The following is a 21,336-nucleotide window of genomic DNA, read 5'->3' as shown; positions in this document are numbered from 1 at the left end:
CCTGGCTCTGCACACAGGAATCACTCCTGGCAGGGCCCAGGGGACCATATGGGCTGCTGGGGATGGAACCTGGGTCAGCCATGTGCAAGGCCAGCGCCTCCCTTCGGTCCTGTCCCTCCAGCCCCACACTCTGCCCTTTGTAAACTTCTTTTAGTTGTTTTTTTTTTTTTGAAGCCACACCCAGCAGTGCTCAGGGTTACTCTTGGCTCTGCTCGCAGGAATGACTCCCGGTGGTGCTCAGGGAGCCACGTGAAACACTCTCCCTGCTGTGCTGTCACTCCAGCCTCTTAAACACTTGCAACTTTTTGTGGGGCTGGAATGACAGCAGAGCGGGGAGGGTGTTTGCTTTGCACGCGGCCGACCCGGGTTCGATTCTCAGCATCCCATATGGTTCCCCCGACACCGCCAGGAGAAATTCCTGAGTGCAGAGCCAGGACTAACCCCTGTGCGTCACCGGGTGTGACCCAAAAGCAAAAACAACTTTTTTTGACCTTAAAACCTATCTTGGGGCTGGAGCAGTAGCACAGCGGGTAGGGCATTAGCCTTGCACGCGGCCGACCTGGGTTCGATTCCCAGCATCCCATATGGTCCCCTGAGCACCGCCAGGAGTCATTCCTGAGTGCATGAGCCAGGAGTGACCCCCTGAGCATTGCTGGGTGTGACCCAAAAAGCCAAAAAACAAAACAAACAGACAAAACCCTATCTTGATGATGTGGTAAATCTCATATTGGGGGTGCCTCTCACGCAGCAGTGCTCAGGGCTTCTCCCAGCCTTTGGTGCCGGGGGCCTGGTGCTCGGCACTAAGTCAGGCCTGTGTGCACAGCCTGTGCTCAGCCAGTGAACATCAACCAGCCCCCTTTTACTTACCTTCACGGGGGCCATGCTGGGGCGTAGTGGGCACTATGGGTCATTGCTCGGCCCAGCAGTGTTGGGGGCTCCCAGTGCTCCCAGCACTGCTTGGTCCATGTGGTGCAGGGGATGGATCTTGGGGCCTCACGTGTGCTTGGCATGTGCTCAGGGCAGGCTCTGCCATTTGTCCCCCACAGCCTCTGTCCTGCTTCCCAAGAAGCCTCTCCCCCTCTGATCCCTCAGGAATCGAACCCGGGTCGGCTGCTCTGCTCCTTAACCAGAGTCCTCCCATCCTGTATTCCACCCAGAGTGCTCTCTCCCTGAGTCTTCTGCCCTGAGTCCTCCCGCCCTGAGTGCTCCTGCCCTTAGTGCTCCTGCTCTGTCCCACCCTGTGACCCCCAGTCAGTCTCTGGGTCTTTGATTTTGGGGCTCATTTGTGGTCCCTCTGTTCTTGCTGTCTTATTTCAGGGGAGGGAGGGTGGGGGCGCCTGCTTCCTGTTGGTGGCGCTCAGGGACCCTCTGCCTTGGAGCCCCTGGTGCCCATCCCCTCTTGCCGCCCCTCCTGGCCTCTCCCTACAGGCCAGGAGGTTCTCTAGCGGGGCAGGGGGGGGTCTCCTTCCCTCCCACCACCAAGAAAGGCTCTGCTGCTCCCGCGGGTCATTGGACTTCCCAGAGACCCTCCTGTTCTCCCCAGCTTCCAGCGTCCTGGGGTCAGCCCGGCATCTCGGCTGTGTGGGACTCTGCCCCGGGTTCTACTCGGACAGGGTGGACAAACCCCCGAGGGCCACAGTGTGAGGGGAGGGCCTAGCCTGCACTGAGGGGCACGGCGGGGTCCCTGCCCCTTGGACAGATGCCCCGGGCTCTGGTGAGAGACCCCACCCGCTCTGGGACTCGGAGGGGCTTTTCCGATGCTCCTGCCCACGGCTCCGCCCTGCCCAGCGTCCACCCAGTGGGCGCTCCTGGGCTCGGCCTGCCTGGCCTGGCCTGTGCTCAGGCTCCTGGAACAAGGGAAGAGCCCCCCCCCCCCAGGGGAGGAATGGACAGCAGGGTCCGGGGCCCAGGCCCACTGCCCTCTCTGCTCGCCACAGGCACGGAGCTGGAGGTCACGGATTCGGAGGGCGAGGTCAAGGTCAAGATCCGGAAAGGCCTGATGCGGCCCAAGAAGGGGGCGGGGGAGCCGGGCCCCTCGCTGCCCCCGCCGGGGACCCGCAGCACCGGCCCCACCAGCCCAGACAAGACAAAGCTGGCGGAGCGGGGGCGCAAGGCCCGCAAGCAGCGGGGGCCCAAGGAGCCGGGCTTCGAGGCGGGGCCCGAGGCCAGCGACGACGACCTGTGGGCACGCAGGCGCAGTGAGCGTATCTTCCTGCACGACGCCTCGGCCCCGCCCCCCGCCCCCCGCAGCACCGCGCCCCCTGCCACCAAGGCCAGTCGCTGCGGCAAGGGCGGCCCCTTGAGCCCACGCAAGGACGCCGGCCACGCCCGGGACAGGAAGGACCCCAGGAAGGTAAGGGGGGTGCCAGGAAGCTGAGGGCTGGGGGGACCCCACTGCCTGCCGGGCCTTTCGCCGGGCCGTGTCAGAATGACCTTCTAGAACATGGGCGGGGGGTACCCAGGCCAGTGGCAACCCTGGTCTAGGCTGGTGGAGGCTGGCGCTGACCCTGAGGGCGGTTCTGGGCGGTGGTTCCGGCCCAGGTGCCCACTCTGTCCCTGATGACCACTCAGTCAGCACTGCAGAGCCCGTTAGACCCCAGGGCAGTGACAGGGCTTCACAGAGGATTGTTGGCTGCAGGTCCCAGATCCTGGAAAGAAAGTTCTAGAATAAGCTGAGACACACATTGGTCAGAGCAGGCGCCCAGGTCGACCTCCAACCCCTGGCACCACCTGGCTCCCAGCGTGGGGGTGACCCCAAGACAGTGAACCGGGAGTAACCCTGAGCACCACCTGCCTCCCGGGCTGACTCCGTCTCTGTGCTCGGGTCTCTCCGGGCTGACCCCGTCTCTGTGCTCGGGTCTCTCCGGGCTGACCCCGGCTCTGCTCAGGCCTCCCTGCCTGACTTAAGCTCTCTGCTCATGGCGCTCTCCTCACGGGTCTTGGGGTCCCATCTGGTCCCGGGGATCAAACCCGGTGGGCTGCCTGGGAGCAGCTGCCTCCTGGGCCCTGCACTTATCTCTCTGTGAGGCTGGTTCCTCCCCACACATTTTCCAAGCACAAGTTAGGCCCCTCCGCAGCCTTACCGCCTCCCGGCCTGGGTCTGCTCCCCACTCCCCATGCCAGTGCCCCTTCCTGGGGCGAGGGAGCGGGGCGTCCTCCAACCCTGGGGCGCCCCTGGCCTGGCCCTGGCCCAGGTGGCATCAAGCATGCACCTGTAGTGAAGCTGCACGTGGCCCCTGGTTGCCGGGACTGTCCACCCTGTCGGAGGGCTGAGACCTTGACCCCCCAGGAATGTCCAGGACTGCGCCCCGGCAGGCTCTGCCGACCATCTGGGCCACTGCGGCAGAACCAAGGGCTTTACCCCCGGGTGCCGCTCCAGGGCGGGCGGGGCGTCTGCGGGTGGGACTTCGGGTGAATTCCACTGCGTGCCCTCCCAGGCTTGTATGTCGGTGGAAAGTTCTGGAAGGACGCACCACGCACTCCCAAGGGCTCTTGTTGCCTCTGTGGGTGAGGGGAACCTGGCGCTTGCACCCCTCAGCCTCCTGCACTTACGACACAGTCCGTCAGCGAAAACCAAGATGCCCCAAAAGGGGCGGGCGGGAGGCGTGGGGGTGCCCGCCCCTGACGGCCCTGCTCTGTCGCTCCCCCCGCAGAAGAAGAAGGGGAAGGAGGCAGCCTCCGGGGCCGGGCTGGCACCTCGAGTTCCTGCGCTGCCCGCTGAGGCCCGGGCCCCCAGCTCCGGCTCCCCTGCCTCCGCCTCCGCCAAGCGGACCAGAGCCAGGGCCAAGGGGAAGGAGGCGAAGAAGGAGGTGAGGATGGGGGCAGGGTGGCCAGCAAGGCTGGGCCCTCTGAGCCCACAGGCGCCACCCTGTGGGTGGGGTGTCAGGGTCCTGACGCGGCCCCCCTCTGGCCCAGGCCCGGGGGAAGGGCGGCGCGGTGAGCAGGCTGATGGAGAGCATGGCGGCCGAGGAGGACTTCGAGCCCAACCAGGACTCCAGCTTCTCTGAGGACGAGCACCTGCCCCGAGCCGGTGCCGTGGAGCGGCCGCTCACACCAGGTAGGGGTGCGGGGGCGGCGGCGGGGAGGGCATGGACAGGTGAGGGGGTCACAGGGGGGTATGGTGGGGGGTTCTGCGGGGAGGGGGGCGGCGGGGAGGGGCGGCGCGGGCTCACTGTCCCGCCCGCAGCGCCGCGCTCGTGCATCATCGACAAGGACGAGCTGCAGGACGGGCTGCGCGTGCTCATCCCGCTGGACGACAAGCTGCTGTACGCCGGCCACGTGCAGACCGTGCACTCGCCCGACATGTGAGTGCAGGGCCCCTCGGGCTGGGGTGGGGGGTGCGGGCAGGACCTGACCCCCCTGCGCCCCCAGATACCGCGTGGTGGTGGAGGGCGAGCGCGGGAACCGGCCCCACATCTACTGTCTGGAGCAGCTGCTGCAGGAGGCGGTGAGGGGGCGCGGGCCGGGAGGGGGGGTGGGGGGCGCACCCACCCGGTTCCTGGCACGACTCCACGTCCCCTCCTGCCCCCAGATCATCGATGTGCGCCCGGCCTCCACCCGCTTCCTGCCGCAGGGGACCCGGATCGCCGCCTACTGGAGCCAGCAGTACCGCTGCCTCTACCCGGGCACCGTGGTGCGGGGTGAGCCCGCCCGCGACCCCACATCCCTGCTGCTCTGTGGGTCTGTGTGGGTGGGGGCAGCCCAGGGCCATGCATGTCCTGTGCTCTGATTTGGGGTGTGTGTGTGAACGCTTCAAGGCGCATTCCCTGCAGTCCTGTGTGTGTGCATGTGTGTCCATGGGTTGTGAGGCTCGTTCTCTGCAGTCGTGTGTATGTGCTTATGTGTGCGCATACGTGGATTTTGAGGCCTGTCCATGCAGTCTTAGTGTGTGCGTGTGTGTGCATGTGTGTGCACTTCTGTTGTGGATTTTGAGGCTTCTCCCTGCAGTCCTGGAGCCCTCTGGGGTCTCATGTTCCTAGAGCACCACAGTCTGGTGGCCTGTCTGTCCTTCCTCCTTCTTCCTTCCTCCCTCCTTCCCTCCCTTCGACACTCCCTCTTTCCTTTCCTCCCTTCCCTTTCTTCCCCCTCCCTCCTTCCCTCCCTCTGGGTAGTCTTCTAACTTTGTCTTCAAACTTCTGTTTTGAAATCTCTCCTGTTATTGAAAAGATCTTGGGACCCAAGGGACAATCAAAGCCTTACCTTTACCTGCAGCTGACCCAGGTTCAATCCCCCAAACCCCATATGGCCCCCCGAGGACTGCCAGGAGTGATCCCCGAGCACAGACAGAGCCAGGGGGAACCTCAGTACTGCTGGGTGTGCCCCTCCCCCCCCAAAAAAAAACACGAACAATTCTTAGTGTTTTTCTTCTTTGGGAGCCTGTCACCGAGGTCACCGGGCAGTGGGGGGAGCCTACAGCCCGAGGTCAGACCAGGGTTCACTGTGCCAGGCTCTCTGGGCCCCTCCTCTGTCCTGATGGACTCACTCCCCAAAGTTCTTGGGAAATCTCGATTTTCCCTGCCGCCTCCTCCTCCTGGGTACTGTTACCCTCTCCTGTGCTGAGTGCCCCTGCTCCCCCATCTCATTACTCCTTGTCCTCTGGACACCCCGTCCATCCCTCTCTGGGGACAGAACAGGCACTGCCGTCCCCAGGAGTGAGCCCCGTGTGCTCTGCTGCACCCCCACACACACCCCGAGTCACGACCACTCGTGTCCTCTGCCCCCCAGGACTGCTGGACCTCGAGGACGATGGGGACCTGATCACAGTGGAGTTTGACGACGGGGACACGGGGCGGATCCCCCTGTCCCACATCCGCCTCCTGCCCCCCGACTACAAGATCCAGTGTGAGTGTGGTCCTTGGGGCGCAGGCTGAGTGTGGGTGCCGCCGTGGGTCCAGGCTCCAGCCCACGGGGTGTGTGGGACGTGGCCTCTGCAGGGTGGGAGCCTCATCCAGCCAAGCTGGGGGCACTAGAAAGTTCCCGGCTGCTGGGGAGCCAGGCCCCCAACTCTGTGCCGAGCAGGCCCCTGGACATGTGTGCAGCCCAGCGCCTGGCAGCCCAGGTCCGCCCAGGAGAACAGACTCGCCTCCCACAGCCTGACCGAGCTGCTGTGTCCTACCCGCAGGTGCCGAGCCGTCCCCTGCCCTCTTGGTGCCCAGTGCCAAGCGCCGTAGCCGCAAAACCAGCAAAGACACCGCTGGGGACAACAAGGACGGCGCCGCGCCAGCTTCAGACGAGCCGGGTGCCAAGGCGCGGGGCCGCGGGCGGAGGCCCAGTGCCAAAGCCAAGGGTGGTATGTAGGGGCCAGGCCTTGCGGGGGGGCGGGGCTGGGCAGGGCGGACTCTGCCCGGAAGGCCGCAGCTGCTCTCTCGCCGCTTCCAGACAGAGCCGCCATCCTGGAGGAGGCAGGAGCCACGGCCGAGGCCCCGAGCACCCCGGCAGCACCAGAGCCGGTCAGTGGCGCCGCTGCCAATGCCAAGAAGAGCCCCCCAGAAACTGTGGACAAACGGGCCAGAGCCCCCAAGGCCCGCCCGGCGCCCCCTCAGCCCTGCCCCGCGCCACCCGCCTTCGCCAGCAGCCCAGCGCCCGAGCCCTTCCGGGAGCTGCCGGCCCCTGCGGCCGCCCTGGCCCCAGCCCCCCTCGCACCCTCGCCCGGGGCCATGCCCGCCTCCCGCCCCAAGTCCAAGAAGGCCCGAGCACCCGAGGAGCCCGCGGGCAAGGGAGCGCGGAGGCCGGGGGAGGCCGCCGAGCCGCTGGTCAAGCTGGACCATGAAGGGGTGACGTCCCCCAAAAGCAAGAAGGCCAAGGAGGCCCTGCTGCTCCGGGACGAGCCGCGCGGCCTGCTGGCGCTGGGCGGCTTCCTGCCCGCCGCGGGCCCCGGCGAGGCCCTGGCCGCCGACGGAGACGCAGCACAGGAGCCCGGGCCCGGCCTCGCCTTCGAGGACCCAGGGGCTGCCAAGAGCCCTGACAAAGGCCAGGCGGGGCGCGACGGGGCCGAGGAGTCAGAGAGCAGCGACAGCTCTGAGACCGAGGGCGAGGACGGCCAGGCCTGCGCCTCCTCCTCCTCCTCCTCCTCCTCCTCCTCCTCTTCCTCCTCCTCCTCCTCTTCCTCCTCCTCCTCCTCCTCTTCCTCCTCCTCGTCCTCGTCCTCCTCCTCCTCCTCTTCCTCTTCCTCCTCTTCATCGTCCTCGTCGTCGTCCTCGTCGTCGTCGTCCTCCTCCTCCTCCTCCACCACTGACGACTCTTCCTGCAGTTCCGATGACGAGGCCGCGCCTGCGGCCGTAGCTGGTCCCTCGGCGCCTCCAGCGCTGCCCAGCAAAGCTCCGAAGCCCACCGGGAAGGTGCGGCCGGCAGCCCCTGCCGCCCCCGCGCAGCCCGCCCAGCCCCTGCCGCCCAAGGCCCCCGCGGGCGGCGGAGCCAAGAGCCGCCCCAAGAAGCGGGAGGGCGTCCACCTGCCCACCACCAAGGAGCTGGCCAAGAGGCAGCGCCTGCCGTCCGTGGAGAACCGGCCCAAGATTGCCGCCTTCCTGCCTGCCCGGCAGCTCTGGAAGTGGTTCGGCAAACCCACCCAGGTAGGCTGTGCCGGCTCTGCACACACACACGTGTCACGTGTGTTGGCACACACGCCTGTGCACATGTGCTTGTGAGGTTCCCGTGGGCGACGGGCCAGCCCGGCTCACCTGGCCCTCCCGCGGCCCTCAGCAGGACAGGCTGGACCCCGGCCCTGCTCCAGCCCAGGGTTCCCTGGGGTTGCCGCGCCTCCACCCCGACTCTGCACGCCCAGGGCTGCGGTGAAGACCTGGAGCTTTGGGCCCCTGTGTGTGCGGGGGCCGCCCTGGAGGGAGGCAGGCCAGGCACCGACCGCGTGTGCCCTGTGCCCGCAGCGCCGCGGCATGAAGGGCAAAGCGCGCAAGCTGTTCTACAAGGCGATCGTGCGGGGCAAGGAGATGATCCGCATCGGGGACTGCGCCGTCTTCCTGTCGGCCGGCCGCCCCAACCTGCCCTACATCGGCCGCATCCAGAGCATGTGGGAGTCCTGGGGCAGCAACATGGTGGTGCGCGTCAAGTGGTTCTACCACCCCGAGGAGACCAGCCCGGGCAAGCGGCTGCACGAGGGCCAGGTGCGGGCGGGGCGGGCGCTGTGAGGGGGCTGGCAGGGGCCGGGGGCCCAGCCTGGGCCTCACCCGCCTTCCTTCCCGCACGGCAGTGGGACCAGAAGTCAGGCCGCAGCCTCCCAGCAGCTCTGCGGGCCTCTAGCCAGAGGAAGGACTTCATGGAGGTACCCAAGTGTTGGGGGCGGCCCCCCGCCCACCCTGCTTGCACCCATCACTTCCTCTATGCTGTCCCTCAGGATTGCAGGACGGCCCCGTCCATGCCCGCTCTAACTCCCATCTGTGCCCGCTCTAACCCCCCTGCCCCCGCTATCTCCCCTGACCCACCCCCTTCCCCTGTGCCCACAGTGCGCTGACCCATCCCCTGTGACTGCAGCGACCCTCACCCGCCCCTTGTGCCCACCTGCCCTGTGCCCCATGCCCGCAGCGGCTCTGACCCATCCCCATGCCGCAGCTGCCTTGACCCGCCCCTGTGCCCACAGCGCGCCCTGTACCAGTCTTCACACGTGGACGAGAATGACGTGCAGACGGTGTCGCACAAGTGCCTGGTCGTGGGGCTGGAGCAGTACGAGCAGCTGCTGAGGACCAAGAAGCACCAGGACAGCGAGGGCCTGTACTACCTCGCGGGCACCTACGAGCCCACCACGGGCATGATCTTCTCCACCGACGGGGTGCCCGTGCTGTGCTGAGCTTGGCCTGCAGGCCCCGCGGGGGCGTGTGCATGAAGGTCGTGATGCCCTGCGGGGCGCAGCCCTGTGTGTGCCTGGATGCATGCCCCGTGCACGCGCTGTGGCCCCAGACCATGAGGCGCCGGGCTGCCTCCAGCACCTGGAAAGCACTTGGGCGAGGCGGGTAGGGGCCCCGGCGGGGGGCCCCTCATCTCCAGCCGCAGCAGCCAGGCCAGGCTGGCCCTGAGTGCCCGCACCTAGTGCCAGCCTCAGGGTAGCCAGACGCGGGGGCCCCCGGGGGTCAGGCAGGCCTGGCCTCGGCCTTGACCGTCACACTACAGACAACCAATGGTGCTGAAACCCTTGGGCCGCCCAGGGGCGCGTCTGCCTGTACAGTTTTCTCCGCCCCGCCCGCCCTGTATCATATGCCTCTAAATGGAGTCGACTTTTTAATTATATATATAAAGATAAATATATATAAATATATATAAATATAAACTTTTTAAAACTGTGAAAAAATAGATATGAAATTATAAAAAAAAAGCGAACAGTCTGACGTGCAGAATATTATTTTTATTTCCTGTTAGATTGTGAGTGACTAGTGTCCGCTTCTCACCCTGCCCGCCTGCCTGCCTCACCCCATCCCGTGTGGCCCCCCGAGGGAGGAGCCGGGCACCAGGGCCCCCCCCCCAGCGCCCCCACCCGGAGAGCATCCTTGGGGCCGAAGCCCTCGTCCAGACAATCTTAAGGGAAGGAAAAGCCAGACTTTGGTTTTGTTTTGGGGGGAAGAATGGTGGTTTCCTTTTTGGTTTCTTGTTTGTTTGTTTTTTAATTCTGTTTGTTGGCGAATTCTGTGTGATCATTTTCATAAAAAAGAAAAAGAAAAAAAAAGCCAAGAAAAAGTTATCATTGGAAAAGGATTGTTGTCTGAGCTGGTCATTTCTGGGGTGATGGGGAGGGGGAAGCCCCGCGTCCCTGCTTCTGTGGGTGCCCTTGAAGGGAGACGCTGCCGCAGGGACCAGCTGACCTGAGGGTTGGGGTCAGGCCACTCAGTGCTGGGGACCCCTGAGAAAGTCCAGGAGGGACATGTCCTGTTCCCCACTAGTGGACATTCCACTGAGGCTGGGCTGGGGGCGGAGCTTTTTGGCAGCTCCCCATGGTGAAGAGACGGGGCGGGGACTCCGGACCCCCGGCCAGCCTGCCACTGTTCACCCTCCTCGAGGGCCCCCTGCAGCCCAGCTTGCTCCCTGGGACACCCCCACCCCACCCTACACACACAGACACTCAGCAGCATGGAAAGGTGTGGCCTGCGACTTTAATGGCCTGGGCAGGACAGAGAGGTGCCACCCCCAGCCCTCTGTGCCGCTTCAGCTTGGGGGGGGATCCTGCTTAGCCCCCTCCTGAGCCCCATGTGGATAGGGTGAGAAGTCACCAAGGGTGCACAGGGTCCCGAGCAGATGAGGATGGCAGCTGACCACTGACCATTGGCCTGGCTGGAGCAGGGCCGTGAGGTGTATGGGGGGCTGCACGCGGCTCAGACTGGCAGGAATTGGGGAAAGGTCCCACCTCCTGCAGGCCTCTGGGTGGCTGGGGTCCCCCCACACTGCAGCACGGGCGGGCCGCAGTGGGGCTCAGAGGCCAACAAGGACAGAGGTGTTGGAAGTGGTGGGGAAGGAGCAGTCGCTGGGGGCGTCCCGGGTGAGGCTGTAGGTGAAGTAGGCCACGGCTGAGCCCAGCGTGAGCCCCGTCATGTACGACACAGTCATGGTGTTCCCTGCGGACACGACGGCCTTGGTCCAGGGGCCCCGCCACCGGCCCCGCTCCCCGCACCTCCGGAGCCAGCCGTGGCCCCCACCGTGAGCCGGCCCGGCTCTCCTCCCCCCACTCTCCCTCCTCCCCGCTCTTCTCCCTCCTCCCTCACTCTCCTCCCTATTTTTCATTCTCCCTCCTCCCCGCTTTCCTCCAGTTCTCCCCATTCTGAGTCCACATTCCTCCTCCTAGCGCCTCTTCCCCACCCTCCCTCCTGGTTGTGGGAGCACCTAAGGGCTTTTCCCATCACTGTAGCTCCTGCCTACACACACACACACACACACACACACACACACACACACACACACACACACACACACACACACACTGGGCCTTACGTCCCCACATAAGGGCTCACCCTCTGTCCATGGAAGCCTTGACCCTTCTAGTGCCACCTGGCCAGCTCCCTCTGCTTCTGCCAGGTCTTTGCTCAAAAGCCACCTCCTCCATGAGGTCTACTCAGATGGCTACTGGCCTTGTGAAATAACAAGGACATTTCTAGTCCCTTTTCCCTGATTGCTGTCACTCACCACCCTCAGACTCAATGGATGGTCATCCTGGAGGTGCCAGCCATCCTATGGTATCAGTGGATGGCCGAGTGCCCCCCAGACATCCAGAGCTGGCTAACGGAAGGGGGTCTCACCTGCCAGCTCCCGCTGCTTGGGGCTCACTTTGCCGGCGGCCAGGATCATAGGCACACTGCCAAAGTAGCCATTACTGATGCCCATGAGCAGCGAGAAGACACAGGGCCAGGCCGGGTGGCGGAGGGCGGGTGTGCCACTGGGGTACACGCAGAGGATGAAGAGGGGGATGAAGACCACGCGCAGGCAGGAGCAGGCCAACAGGTGGGTGCCTCGCCAGTCCACGGGCAGGGCCGCCAGGATCTGCGGGCAGCAGGCATGTGGCCACTGCCCGGCTGCCCCCAGACACCCCAGTTCCACCCATCTGCCCTGGGCTCTCCTCTGGGCCCAGGCCTGTCGGGGGACCATCCGTGGCCTCCCCTCCTGCTACCTAGGGGGAAGAGGGGGGGGCTGTGGGCAGGTGGGGGCGTGGCGGGGCCAGGCACTGAGGGGCATGGTCGCCTGCTGGGGCAGGTCCCGGGGAGGGGCCGGCCGAGGTCATGCGGGCGTGGGCAGGGCCAGGAGGGGCCGAGGGACATGATTATGTGGGCACGGGCGGGGCCGGGAGAGGCAGAGGGGTGTGATTATATGGGCATGGGAGGGGCCAAGGGGCGTGGTTGTGCAGGCATAAGCGGGGTCTGGAGGGGCTGAGGGGCGTGCTCATGCAGGCATGGGCGGGACCGGGAGGGCTGATAGGCATAGTCGTGAGGGAATGGGCGGGGCCTGGAGGGGCCGAGGGGCGTGATTATGTGGGCATGGGCGGGACCGGAAGAGGCTGAGGGGCGTGACCTTGCGGGTATGGGCGGTGCCTGGAGGGCCGAGGGGCGTGATTATATGGGCATGGGAGGGGCCAAGGGGCGTGATCATGTGGGCATGGGTGGGCCGGGAGGGGCCGAGGGGTGTGATTATGTGGGCATGGGCGGGGCCGGGAGAGACCGAGGGGCGTGGTCATGTTGGCATGGGCGGGGAAGGGCCGGGGGCGTGGTCCTCATGCGGAGGACGGGCGGGGCGGGGCCCACCTTGCCCACGAAGTCCGAGAGGTTGAACACGGCCATGATGAGGATGGGCAGCCACTCGCCCAAGACGCAGTGTCGGATCTCGGATTCGAGACCCGGGAACAGGCACAGCGTGATGAAGTAGGTCACGGCGATGGACAGCATGTCGGCCCAGATGACGCGCGCCACGGCGTAGCGGTGCAGCAGCAGGGCTGTGGGGAGAGTGGTCAGGGACGGCCCACGGCCCCGGCGGCCGCCCCCCGCCCGCCCGCGCGCGCGTGCCCGGCCCCGCACCTCTGCAGGACGGCCAGCTCCGCCGCGCCCGGGGCCGGCGCACGTCAAAGCGCGTGTAGGCGCCCGCTCCGCCGCGGGGCAGCTCGTGGACTGGGCTGTCCTTCGGGGACCCGCCGCCGGCCAGGGCTGCGCCTTGGTGCTCCTGGGAGAAGCGCGCGGGGGGACGGGTTGGGGAGCGGCACCCCCGCGACATCCCCTGGCGACCCGCCCCATCCCGCGGGGGCCGGGGCCCCGCCTGCCGCGCGGCCCGCGGCCGCCAGAGGGCGCGGCTCACCAGGAAGCGCACTTCGCCCGCCGCCACGTCGTGGTGCGCGCGGTAGCCGGGCGGGGCGGCGCGCGGGCGCGGGCGCGCCGTGTGGGAGCGCACGAAGCGGCTGCGGCGCACCAGCAGGTGCAGCAGGAAGCACAGCAGCTCCAGCGCCGCCGACAGCAGGAAGAAGATGAGCGTCCCCGCGCGCTCGTCGGGCAGCAGCAGCTTCGTGAGGATGCGGCTCAGCGACACCATGACGCCCGCCGTGCCTGCGGGGCGGGACGGACGGACGGGACGGGAGGCCGCGCGGCGCCCCGGCCACCCACGGGGACGGCCCGGCCTGAGCGGGGGCGCCGCGCGGAGGGGCTGGCGGGCGGCTCGTGCGCCGAGACGTGGGCGCTCCCGGATGGGCGCCGCGCTGTCGGGGTGGGGGCAGGCGTCCGCCGGGGGCGACCCCAGAGTGAGAAGTGGCCCGCAAGCATCACCGGAAATCACCCCAAAACGGCACCGCGGCTCCCCGCCGCCTCACAGCCCACGGTGGGGGAGCGGGCGGCGGGCCCCAAAGCGCCAGGCGGGGTCAGAGAGGGGTGCGGGAGGGGGGGAGCGTCTCCCGGGGACACCAGCCACGTGGGGAAGGGGTGGGGGGCGGCGGGGGGGGCCACAGAGGTGGGCGCGGCCCCCGGATACTCACTCTCCCCCGTCATCACCCCCTGCGTGTACCTCTTGGGCAGCATGCCGGTGTAGCCATAGAAGCTGGACTGCTGCACTGCGGGGACAGGCCTGTGAGCGCCCGCTGCCAGCCACAGCTTCCCCCTCCCCCCCCCCCCACCCCCCCCCCACCCCCCCCCGCTGCCGCCTCACAGCCTCTGGCCCTGCCAGGCAGGCGGCGGGCAACGGGGCAACGCGGGGCGCACGGGCCGGAGCTGCCCGTCCTGATCGCAGTCACACACAGGCCTTGACCGGCGCCCCCGCCCCCCAAACCCACATCCCTGCCCCCAGGAGGACAACCCCAGGCCAAAGGGGGGTCCTCTGTGCGCCTGCAGAGGAGCCCTCGGCTCAGAAGCAGTCACCTCTAGGACACGTCAACACGGAGACGTGGGTGAAAGTGTGTGTGTGTGTGTGTATGTGTGTGTGTGAGAGAGAGAGAATGTGTATGAGAAAATGTGAGCACGTGTATGAGTGTGAGAAAATGTGTGCGTATGAACATGTGTGGGGAAGTGTGTGAGTGTGTGAGAATGTAAGAAAAGTTGTGGGGCCAGAGCGGTAGTACAAGAGGTAGGGTGCTTCCCATATGGTCCCCAAGCACCACCAGGAGTGATTCCTGAGCTCAGAGCCAGGTGTGGCCCAAAAACAAAAGAAATAAAAGTTGAGTGTGTGTGAGAAAATGTGTTGCTGTAAGAGAGAAAGAGTGAGAAAATGTGTTAATGTTTGAAAATGTGAGAAAATGTGATTCTGTGAGAGAACTGTGTGAAAAAATGTGTGTGAGAATGTATGTGAGAGCATTTGTGAGTGTGAGAAAATCTGTGAGAATATGTGAGAAAATGTGTGCATATATGTGAGAATGAGTGAGACTATGTGAGGAAATGTGTGTCACAGAATGTGTGTGTGCATGTGTCAGTATGTATGTATGAGATTGAATCTATGTGGATTTATGTGACTGTTAGTATGAGTCTGTGAGCATGTGGATATTTTGAGAGTGTGAATGTGTATGAGTGTTAGTGTAACTGTGAATGTGTGTTAGTGGGTCTGTAAGTGTGTGTGTGAGTGTGTAAGTCTGATCATGGGAGGGTGTGCCTGCATGGATGTCTACAAGTGTGTGCATGTGGAGACAAGGACATGTGTTTGTGAGTGTATGTGTATGTGCACAGTGGTGTGTGTACATGTACAAATAGTAGCACGTGTGTGGGTATATGTGCACAGTGGAACATGTGGGGGGTGCACAGACAGTGGCAAGTATGTGGGTGGGTGTGTGCACGGACAGTGGCATGTATGTGTGTACATGTGTGCATGAAGACAGCGGCACATGAGTATGGGTATGTTCATGCAGCTGTTGTGTCTTTGGAGGCAGAAGTACACACATGTAGATATGACATGCAGATGTGGTCTGGTGTTGAGCGGCTCTGCCCACCCATACTAGCTCTACCTGTGCAGCCAAAGGCCACGGTGCCCACCGCGGCCAGGTTGATGGCGTAGGCCTGGTCCCGAGAGAAGAGCTGCAACCACACGTCACAGATGCTGATGAAGAGGAGGGGTCCCAGGGCAAGGAGGTAGCCTGGGCAGGGAATCAACAAGATGGAACAAGTGTGAGGGATGGGGAGCTCGTATCCTCTCTCCCCTAAGTACTAGAGCACTGTCAAGGTCTGAGGGACACCTGGAAGGCTTCCTGGAGGAAGCACCCTTTGATTTTGTTTTTGTTTTGTTTGCTTTTTGGGTCACATCTGGCGATGCACAGGGGTTACTCCTGGCTCTGCACTCAGGAATCACCCCTGGCGGTGCTCAGAGGACCATATGGGATGCTGGGAATCAAACCCGGGTTGGCCGTGTGCAAGGCAAATGCCCTACCCTCTGTGCTATCGCTCCAGCCCCAGGAAGCACCCTTTGAATGGCACCGAAAAGCCAGATGCAGCCATGAAAGCACAGGAAAATGGAGCACAGTGGGTCAAGGGGAGATCCCATCCTTGGGGCAATGTGCTACAGCCCCTGGAACTGGGGCCATTCTGGAAGGTGCACCCAGGTCAGCGACGGGCAGCAAGTGCCCAGGGCTGGGAGGAGGCAGACATACCCGCAGTGATCCGCGTGTGCGGGCTCAGCCGCTCCACCAGCGCGTTGTTGAACAGCACGGCCACCAGCGCCACCAGGATGTAGGTCAGGCTCATGTCAAACACGATGGAGGTCCCTGTGGGCACGGAGTTGGGGGGCAGAACTCAAGGGAGTCCCTGCCTGCCACCCCAAGGAGCTGCGAGCGTGGCACCCACCTGGGTACTTGTGGTGCAGGTAGTCCACATCTGTGATGAAGCTGTTATAGGGCAGCAGGAAGCCCGCGCCGGCCAGCAGCATGGCGAAGTAGATGGCATGGTAGCGGTCTCCGGGCACGGGTGCGTCTGCCACGGACCCGCAGGCACCAGGTCACTGGCCGTCGCCACCTCACAGGCCATGGCCACTGCCCAGGGTGACCATCCACGCAGCCATGACCACTGCCCCAGGGTCACCCTCCGTGCAGGCACGGCACTGCCCCAGGATGACCATCCGTGCAGGCCACGGTAGTCCACCAGCACACAGGTTGTAGCATTCCCCCAGGCCATGGTCTTCACGTCAGGTAACTGTCCACGCCTGGCCACAGCCACCATACTAGGGTCCACACTGGAAGGGCCACCATCCACATGTGCCACGGTCACTGCACCAGGGCAGGTGTAGTCTGGTTTTATCCACACATCTGTCCAACTTGGCATGGGTGTGCCATCGTTCATGTACGGCCAAAGCCACTGCCCCAGGGGCACTGTCCACACAGACTCCCACTAGGGTCGCCACCCACACTTGGCCACCACTCTTGGCCACACCCCAAGGGCTGCCCGTCATCCACATGACCACACCACAGCCACGGTCCCCACAGTCATCAATTTCTTGACCACCAGGTAAACAACCGTCCCCCCCATGACCCCTCGGGCATCACCCTATCCCAGGATGGCTTCATCCCCACAGGGGATGACAAACAGCGGGACAGTCGCAGGCTGAGCGGGGGCAGCTGGCTCTGGGGAGGAGGCCAGAGGGCACTGCCATCCGGGGCACTGATGTGGTCAGGGGCCCAACATGGCCTGGGGACCCTTACTGACCCACTCACTGGTCTTTGCCTCCCTTCCACGACTCAGGGTTCTGAGGCCCAAAGGCAGGTGCGAGATGGCACTCAGCCTCGGGGGCTCCTCGGGGCGGGGACGAGGAGCAGGTCACCAGTGTGGGTCAGGGTGACCCACGCACACCGGGAGCCCCGGCCGCCCCAAGCACTTCTGGGGCCTGTCGGAGGCTGAGCAGTGGCAGCCTGGACCCAGCAGCTCAGCTGGTCCAGAGCTGTTGTGAAGGCTGGAACCCCAGCGGATGGACATGCTGGGGTGCTCTGAGGATGAGGGGTGTGGGGACCGAAGTAGATGGCATGCTAGCGGTCTACTGAGAGCTGCCACTCAGGTGGCGGCCCCAGGAGAAGCGCCGTGCTATGAATATGGGGGTGCAGAGTCAACCAGACACTTGTGCTGATTCCTTCTGGCCCCCTCCCAAGCAGCGACCTGAACGTGGGTCTGTGGGATGGGCTATCTCCAGGCTTAAGATGCCAAAAGAGAAAGTGATGCCAGAACTTTGCCTCCTCTGGAGCCAGGTGCGGCAGGATCCCGGGAGCCTGGGGGTCACCAGTGCCAAGGGGCAAACATCGTTAGTGTTTGCCAGAAGTGTGGGGGAAGGAGCCGGGTGATTGGGGTAGACTGTGAAGGTCACTTTCTGGGTCCATTTGGCAGTTTGGAAACACCCTACATGTGTCCAAACAGATGTAGGGACTACAGGAAAGAGATTTTGTGGGGCTAAATCCTTCCTTAGCTGACTCTTAAGTTAATCTAAAGGAAATCGTCCCAAGTGGGCCTGACTCAATCAGGTGAGAGCTAGTTGGCTCATCCCAGCTCGCAAAGATCTCGAAGAGCTTCCACCCATGGCTTCCAGCCCACAGTTTCCTTTCTGATTCGAGTCCTTGCGGCCCCTCGGGTTTTGCCAGCTGCCACACCAGACAGCTAATCTGTAGTAAACCCAGGAGTGCGAGGGCGTTTCCCACCCGGCCGAACCCCCCCCCACTGACTGACTCACGGTCTCACCCCTGCCAGCACTACACTCAGCTGTCACCTGCGCAGCCACAGCAGCCGCCACCCCCCTCCAGGTTACTGCCGCCAGCCTCTATGGCCACATGGGGCCTGGGGGAGTTGAGGCCTGGGGGCTGGCCCAAGCAGATTCAGGGGTAGGCCCAGAATAGGGGAGACCCCAACCCCCGAAATATGACAGAGGGCAGAAAACACACTGGCGTGACCACAGTGCAAGGAACCCTGAGCCATCTCCGGGGACTCAGTGACACCGCTGAGGCTGACAGCGCCCCTGCTCCTGTTTGGACAAAGGAGTCAAGGCACAGAGACCAGGGACCTGAGTGGGGCCCCAGAGTCGCTGAGCTGGGGAGGGGCCAGTCCTAAACCCGCACAGCACAGACCCACAAGCGCCCACACTTGCAGCTGACTTCCGCTTCCATCAGGGTGGGACGCAAGAGGAGACCGGAGACTGCGGCTCAGGGCAGTTACAGCCCGTGCCCAAAGCCACACGGCACTGAACACAGTCTCAATCTCGATCAGCACTCGCGGGTGCACTCCATCACCCCTGAGGTGGTACCAGCCTGCCCAGGGGCCCCAAAACAGCGCAAGACCCGAGGTTTCCGGAGCGAGGTCGGCAGTCGTGGGGCCTCAGCGACTGCCCTGAAACACGGCCCAGGGACATCACTGGGCTTGGGCGTCCAAGCAGGGACACCTAGGGGCCCGTTTGCTGCCTGGAGATCAAACACCCGACACTGGTGTTTGCTGCCTCCCCACCCCAGAGCCCTCGGGGGTCCCAAGTCCACGACAGCCCCCCCTCTCCTACCAGGGTCAGAGTCGGAGAAAAGTGGGGCATCTCTGCCTTCTGCCCTCGCGTCGGGCTGGTCGCTATCGATGCTGAAGCTGGTTACCGCGCTGCCTTCAGGGGTGCCCGCCATGCTGGGCTCCTTGAGGCGCTGACTCCCTGCAGAGCCCATGACACTCCAAGCTGCAGAGAAAGGGAGGTGGCAGTTGAGGGGCAGCAAGAGGAGACCCCCCGCACTGCACACTACCCACCAGAGTGGGGGCACCTGGTCCAAGACTAATGAATGCAGTCAGGACCTGACGGAGGGCTGCCTGGGAGAGGCGGCAGTGGGCATGGAGGAAGAAGCCAGAACCAGTGAGCAGCCAGAAGCCCAGGGGTCAGTGTCAGTGCCATGGACGGGGAGTCCCGCACCCCACTTCTCTCTGAGAAGCTGACAATGGCCACTCTGTTTTGATTTTGGTTGACACTGGGTGGTGCTTAGGGCTTATTCCTGGCTCTGCTCAGGGATCACTCCTGGGTCTGTGTCAGGGATGATTTGAGGTGCTGGGAATCAAACCCGGGTTGTAAGTGCCCTCCCAGCTGCATGTTCTCTCCGGCCTCATGTCTGCTCCTGACATGGGGAAAAGGGTGACAGGAGTCCCCACCTCCCTCTCAGCTCTGGGCAACCTGGAGCCAAACCCAGTCTGAGGGAGTGTGGGGACCAGGGCGACAGCACAGCTGGGAGGGCGTTTGCCTTGCATGTGGCTGACCCAGGTTCGAGCCCTGGCATCCCATATGGTCCTCTGAGCACTGCAAGGAGTGATTCCTGAGCACAGAGCCAGGAGTAACCCCTGAGCACCACCGGGTGTGGCCCCAAACAAAACAAAACAACAAAAAACAAGCAAACCCAAGGGCGAGTGGGATATGAGGCTGAGCCTCAGTTTCTCTGCCTCATTCCTAAGCCCTAAACTGTGGTGGAGAGCGAGAAGCAAGAGAGACTGCACCGCTCTGAGGGGCTAACAGCCTCCCGGCCACTCGGATCAATTTGCCCTCCAAATGCCCTTTTTCTCCACCTGGTAGCCAACGCAGCTCATGGAGAGGTGGACTCCAGGGCCGGGTCCCGCAGCCGGCTTGGATGTGCCACCCCTGTCCGGGGGTCCCTGTGTGCCAGAGCCACCCTGAGGCCCACCCCCCGGCCGCCCCCTGCCTGCCCTGCCCAACTCGCCGTGTGCCCTCTGTGCCCTGCCCCGCCTGTGCCTCCTCGAGCTCTATAACTTCTCCGTTCCTTCCGTTTGTTTTGGGGGGCCCCGGGGACCCCCAGCGCACCTGCCCAGCACAGCACAGAGTCGGGAGCAGGATCAGCTGCATCCAGCTGTTTGGGGGAGCCAGAGGCCCTGCCTGGGGGGTGGTGGCCGAAGACGGTGGGGGTGACTCCTGCACCAGCGGGGCACCAGGCTAGGATCAGATCAGGGCTGGGCACACCTGGCCCCTCACTCTCTCCTCAGCCTCAAGGGCCCAGGCGCCCCTGCAGCGCCCCCTGCTCTGGTGGCCACCGGCCAGGATTGAAGCTGTGGCCTGGCCAGAGAGGGCGGCTGGAGACCAGGGCTCAGGCTGGCCATGTCCCCGTGGGGCCCACTGTGTCCCCACATTGGCCGCTGTCGCAGCATCAACCACTGATCTCATTGGTCACTGTCCCCACACTGGCCACTGGCCCTGCGCTGGCCACATAGCTGCTCCCAGAAGGCCTCTGACCAATGCCAAGGATCAGTCCCTTCTGGACCCTCCCCCAGTGGGACCCCACGTACTCAAATCCAGATGGCGACCCCGGACCCCCACCTCCCAGGCCCTTCGCTGCCTTCAGAGCCCTGGGCTGGGATCTGGGCCTCAGTTTCCCCCACATGATGTGGTGAAGGGCCTGAGAACAGACAGCCCGGTGCGGTGGGGGCTTGTGGTCACCACCTATTTCTGTGACCCCCTAGACTGGGGAGGGCCGGGTATGGGCCCACTGCGTAGAAAGTTCGATAGAGGCACAGAGAAGCCAGTAACCAGGGCTGGGAACCGCCGCTTCTGCAACTGGGTCTGGGTCTGTGCGTTACCCAGACGGTGACACCCCACAGCCTCCACCCGCCCTCCCCGCCCAGTGCCCTCCATGGCCTTGGTGCCCTTGGGTGGCGGTCAGAACCCCCGCCCCGCGGCCCCCCAGTGCCACACCTGGGGTCCCCGCCCCCACCGCCCCTGCACCCCGCGCGCAGCAACAAACTTGGCCCCAGCCCGGGCGGCGGCAGAGGGGGTCCCCGCCGCGCCCCGCAACTGTCGGCGCTGACCTGGGGACACCCTGCCCGGGACAGGAGGCCGAGTGGGGGGCTAGGGGCCGGCCAGCGCGCCGCAGACAAAGGCTCCGACAGGTCCCCGCGCCCGCGCCGCGCCCAGCGCCCCGCACCCTCCGCCCCGCGCCCCGCGCCCCCCAATCCGCACCCTGCACCGCCCCGCGCCCCGCGCCCCGCACCCACCACCCCGTCCGGCACCCCGCGCCCCCTGCCCCGCGCCCCCCACACCGCAGCCCGCGCCCCGCGCCCCGCGCCGCACCCGGAGTCTGCGCCGCCGCCGCCTCCTCCGTGGGTCCCGCGGCCGCCGCCCCAGTCAAGCGAGTCCGGGGGCAAAGCGGCTGCAGCGAGCACAGCCCTGGGGGGGCCCTGCCAGGCGCGCTCCGCCTCCTTTCCAGCCTCCCGCCCCGCCCCACCCCTTCCTCCCTCCCCCTCTCCCTCCCCTCCCCCTCTCCCTCCCCTCCCCCTCTCTCCCTTCCCCTCCCCTCCCACCCTCCCCTCCCCTTCCCCTTTCTCTCTTCTCCTCCTCTACCTCCCCCTCTCTCCCTTCCCCTCCCAGTGACCTCCCGAGGCCCACCACCACCTTCTTTCAGAAAATGACCCAGCGTGAGTGGGGGAGGCAGTTCTTAGGGGGGATGCCAGGATGTCCCCACAGCCC

General features: G+C 64.7%; 2 protein-coding genes across 4 annotated transcripts in view; one reads left to right on the top strand and one right to left on the bottom strand.

Annotated features, from left to right (window-relative positions):
* TNRC18 (trinucleotide repeat containing 18) overlaps nucleotides 1-9,696 on the top strand; it is a 51,859-nt gene extending 42,163 nt beyond the window's left edge. For all 3 annotated transcript variants that reach the window (XM_055136448.1, XM_055136447.1, XM_055136446.1), the window contains 12 exons: nucleotides 1,938-2,353; nucleotides 3,654-3,809; nucleotides 3,916-4,057; nucleotides 4,187-4,304; nucleotides 4,372-4,447; nucleotides 4,532-4,640; nucleotides 5,725-5,841; nucleotides 6,122-6,289; nucleotides 6,379-7,568; nucleotides 7,881-8,117; nucleotides 8,204-8,275; nucleotides 8,591-9,696. In XM_055136448.1, the coding sequence (XP_054992423.1) occupies nucleotides 1,938-2,353; nucleotides 3,654-3,809; nucleotides 3,916-4,057; nucleotides 4,187-4,304; nucleotides 4,372-4,447; nucleotides 4,532-4,640; nucleotides 5,725-5,841; nucleotides 6,122-6,289; nucleotides 6,379-7,568; nucleotides 7,881-8,117; nucleotides 8,204-8,275; nucleotides 8,591-8,797 (3,008 nt within the window). In that variant the 3' untranslated portion in view covers nucleotides 8,798-9,696. The remainder of the gene's footprint in view (nucleotides 1-1,937; nucleotides 2,354-3,653; nucleotides 3,810-3,915; nucleotides 4,058-4,186; nucleotides 4,305-4,371; nucleotides 4,448-4,531; nucleotides 4,641-5,724; nucleotides 5,842-6,121; nucleotides 6,290-6,378; nucleotides 7,569-7,880; nucleotides 8,118-8,203; nucleotides 8,276-8,590) is intronic.
* Nucleotides 9,697-9,828: 132 nt separating this feature from the next.
* On the bottom strand, nucleotides 9,829-21,075 carry SLC29A4 (solute carrier family 29 member 4). Its single transcript, XM_055136450.1, has 11 exons — nucleotides 20,941-21,075; nucleotides 18,397-18,558; nucleotides 15,720-15,845; nucleotides 15,527-15,640; nucleotides 14,888-15,016; nucleotides 13,436-13,510; nucleotides 12,769-13,013; nucleotides 12,495-12,636; nucleotides 12,225-12,412; nucleotides 11,229-11,469; nucleotides 9,829-10,550 (listed from the first exon to the last, which is right to left on the bottom strand). The coding sequence occupies exons 2-11, from the start codon at nucleotides 18,545-18,547 to the stop codon at nucleotides 10,408-10,410; spliced, it is 1,554 nt and encodes a 517-aa protein (XP_054992425.1). The 5' UTR covers nucleotides 18,548-18,558; nucleotides 20,941-21,075; the 3' UTR covers nucleotides 9,829-10,407.
* Nucleotides 21,076-21,336: the final 261 nt, after the last annotated feature.

This window comes from Sorex araneus, chromosome 4, assembly GCF_027595985.1.
Source record: "Sorex araneus isolate mSorAra2 chromosome 4, mSorAra2.pri, whole genome shotgun sequence".
In the NCBI taxonomy this organism is placed as follows: Eukaryota; Metazoa; Chordata; class Mammalia; order Eulipotyphla; family Soricidae; genus Sorex; species Sorex araneus.
This window is presented reverse-complemented; position numbering and strand designations above follow the sequence as displayed.

What these genes read in the sequence shown, in the direction of transcription:
- SLC29A4 (XM_055136450.1), bottom strand. Translation starts at nt 18,547, where the DNA reads ATGGGCTCTGCAGGGAGTCAGCGCCTCAAGGAGCCCAGCATGGCGGGC. An exon ending in CGTGGCCTTTGGCTGCACAG is followed by an intron (nt 13,511 to 14,887) that starts GTAGAGCTAGTA and finishes CTGTCCCCGCAG; the next exon opens with TGCAGCAGTCCAGCTTCTAT. An exon ending in GAGCTGGCCGTCCTGCAGAG is followed by an intron (nt 12,413 to 12,494) that starts GTGCGGGGCCGG and finishes CTCTCCCCACAG; the next exon opens with CCCTGCTGCTGCACCGCTAC.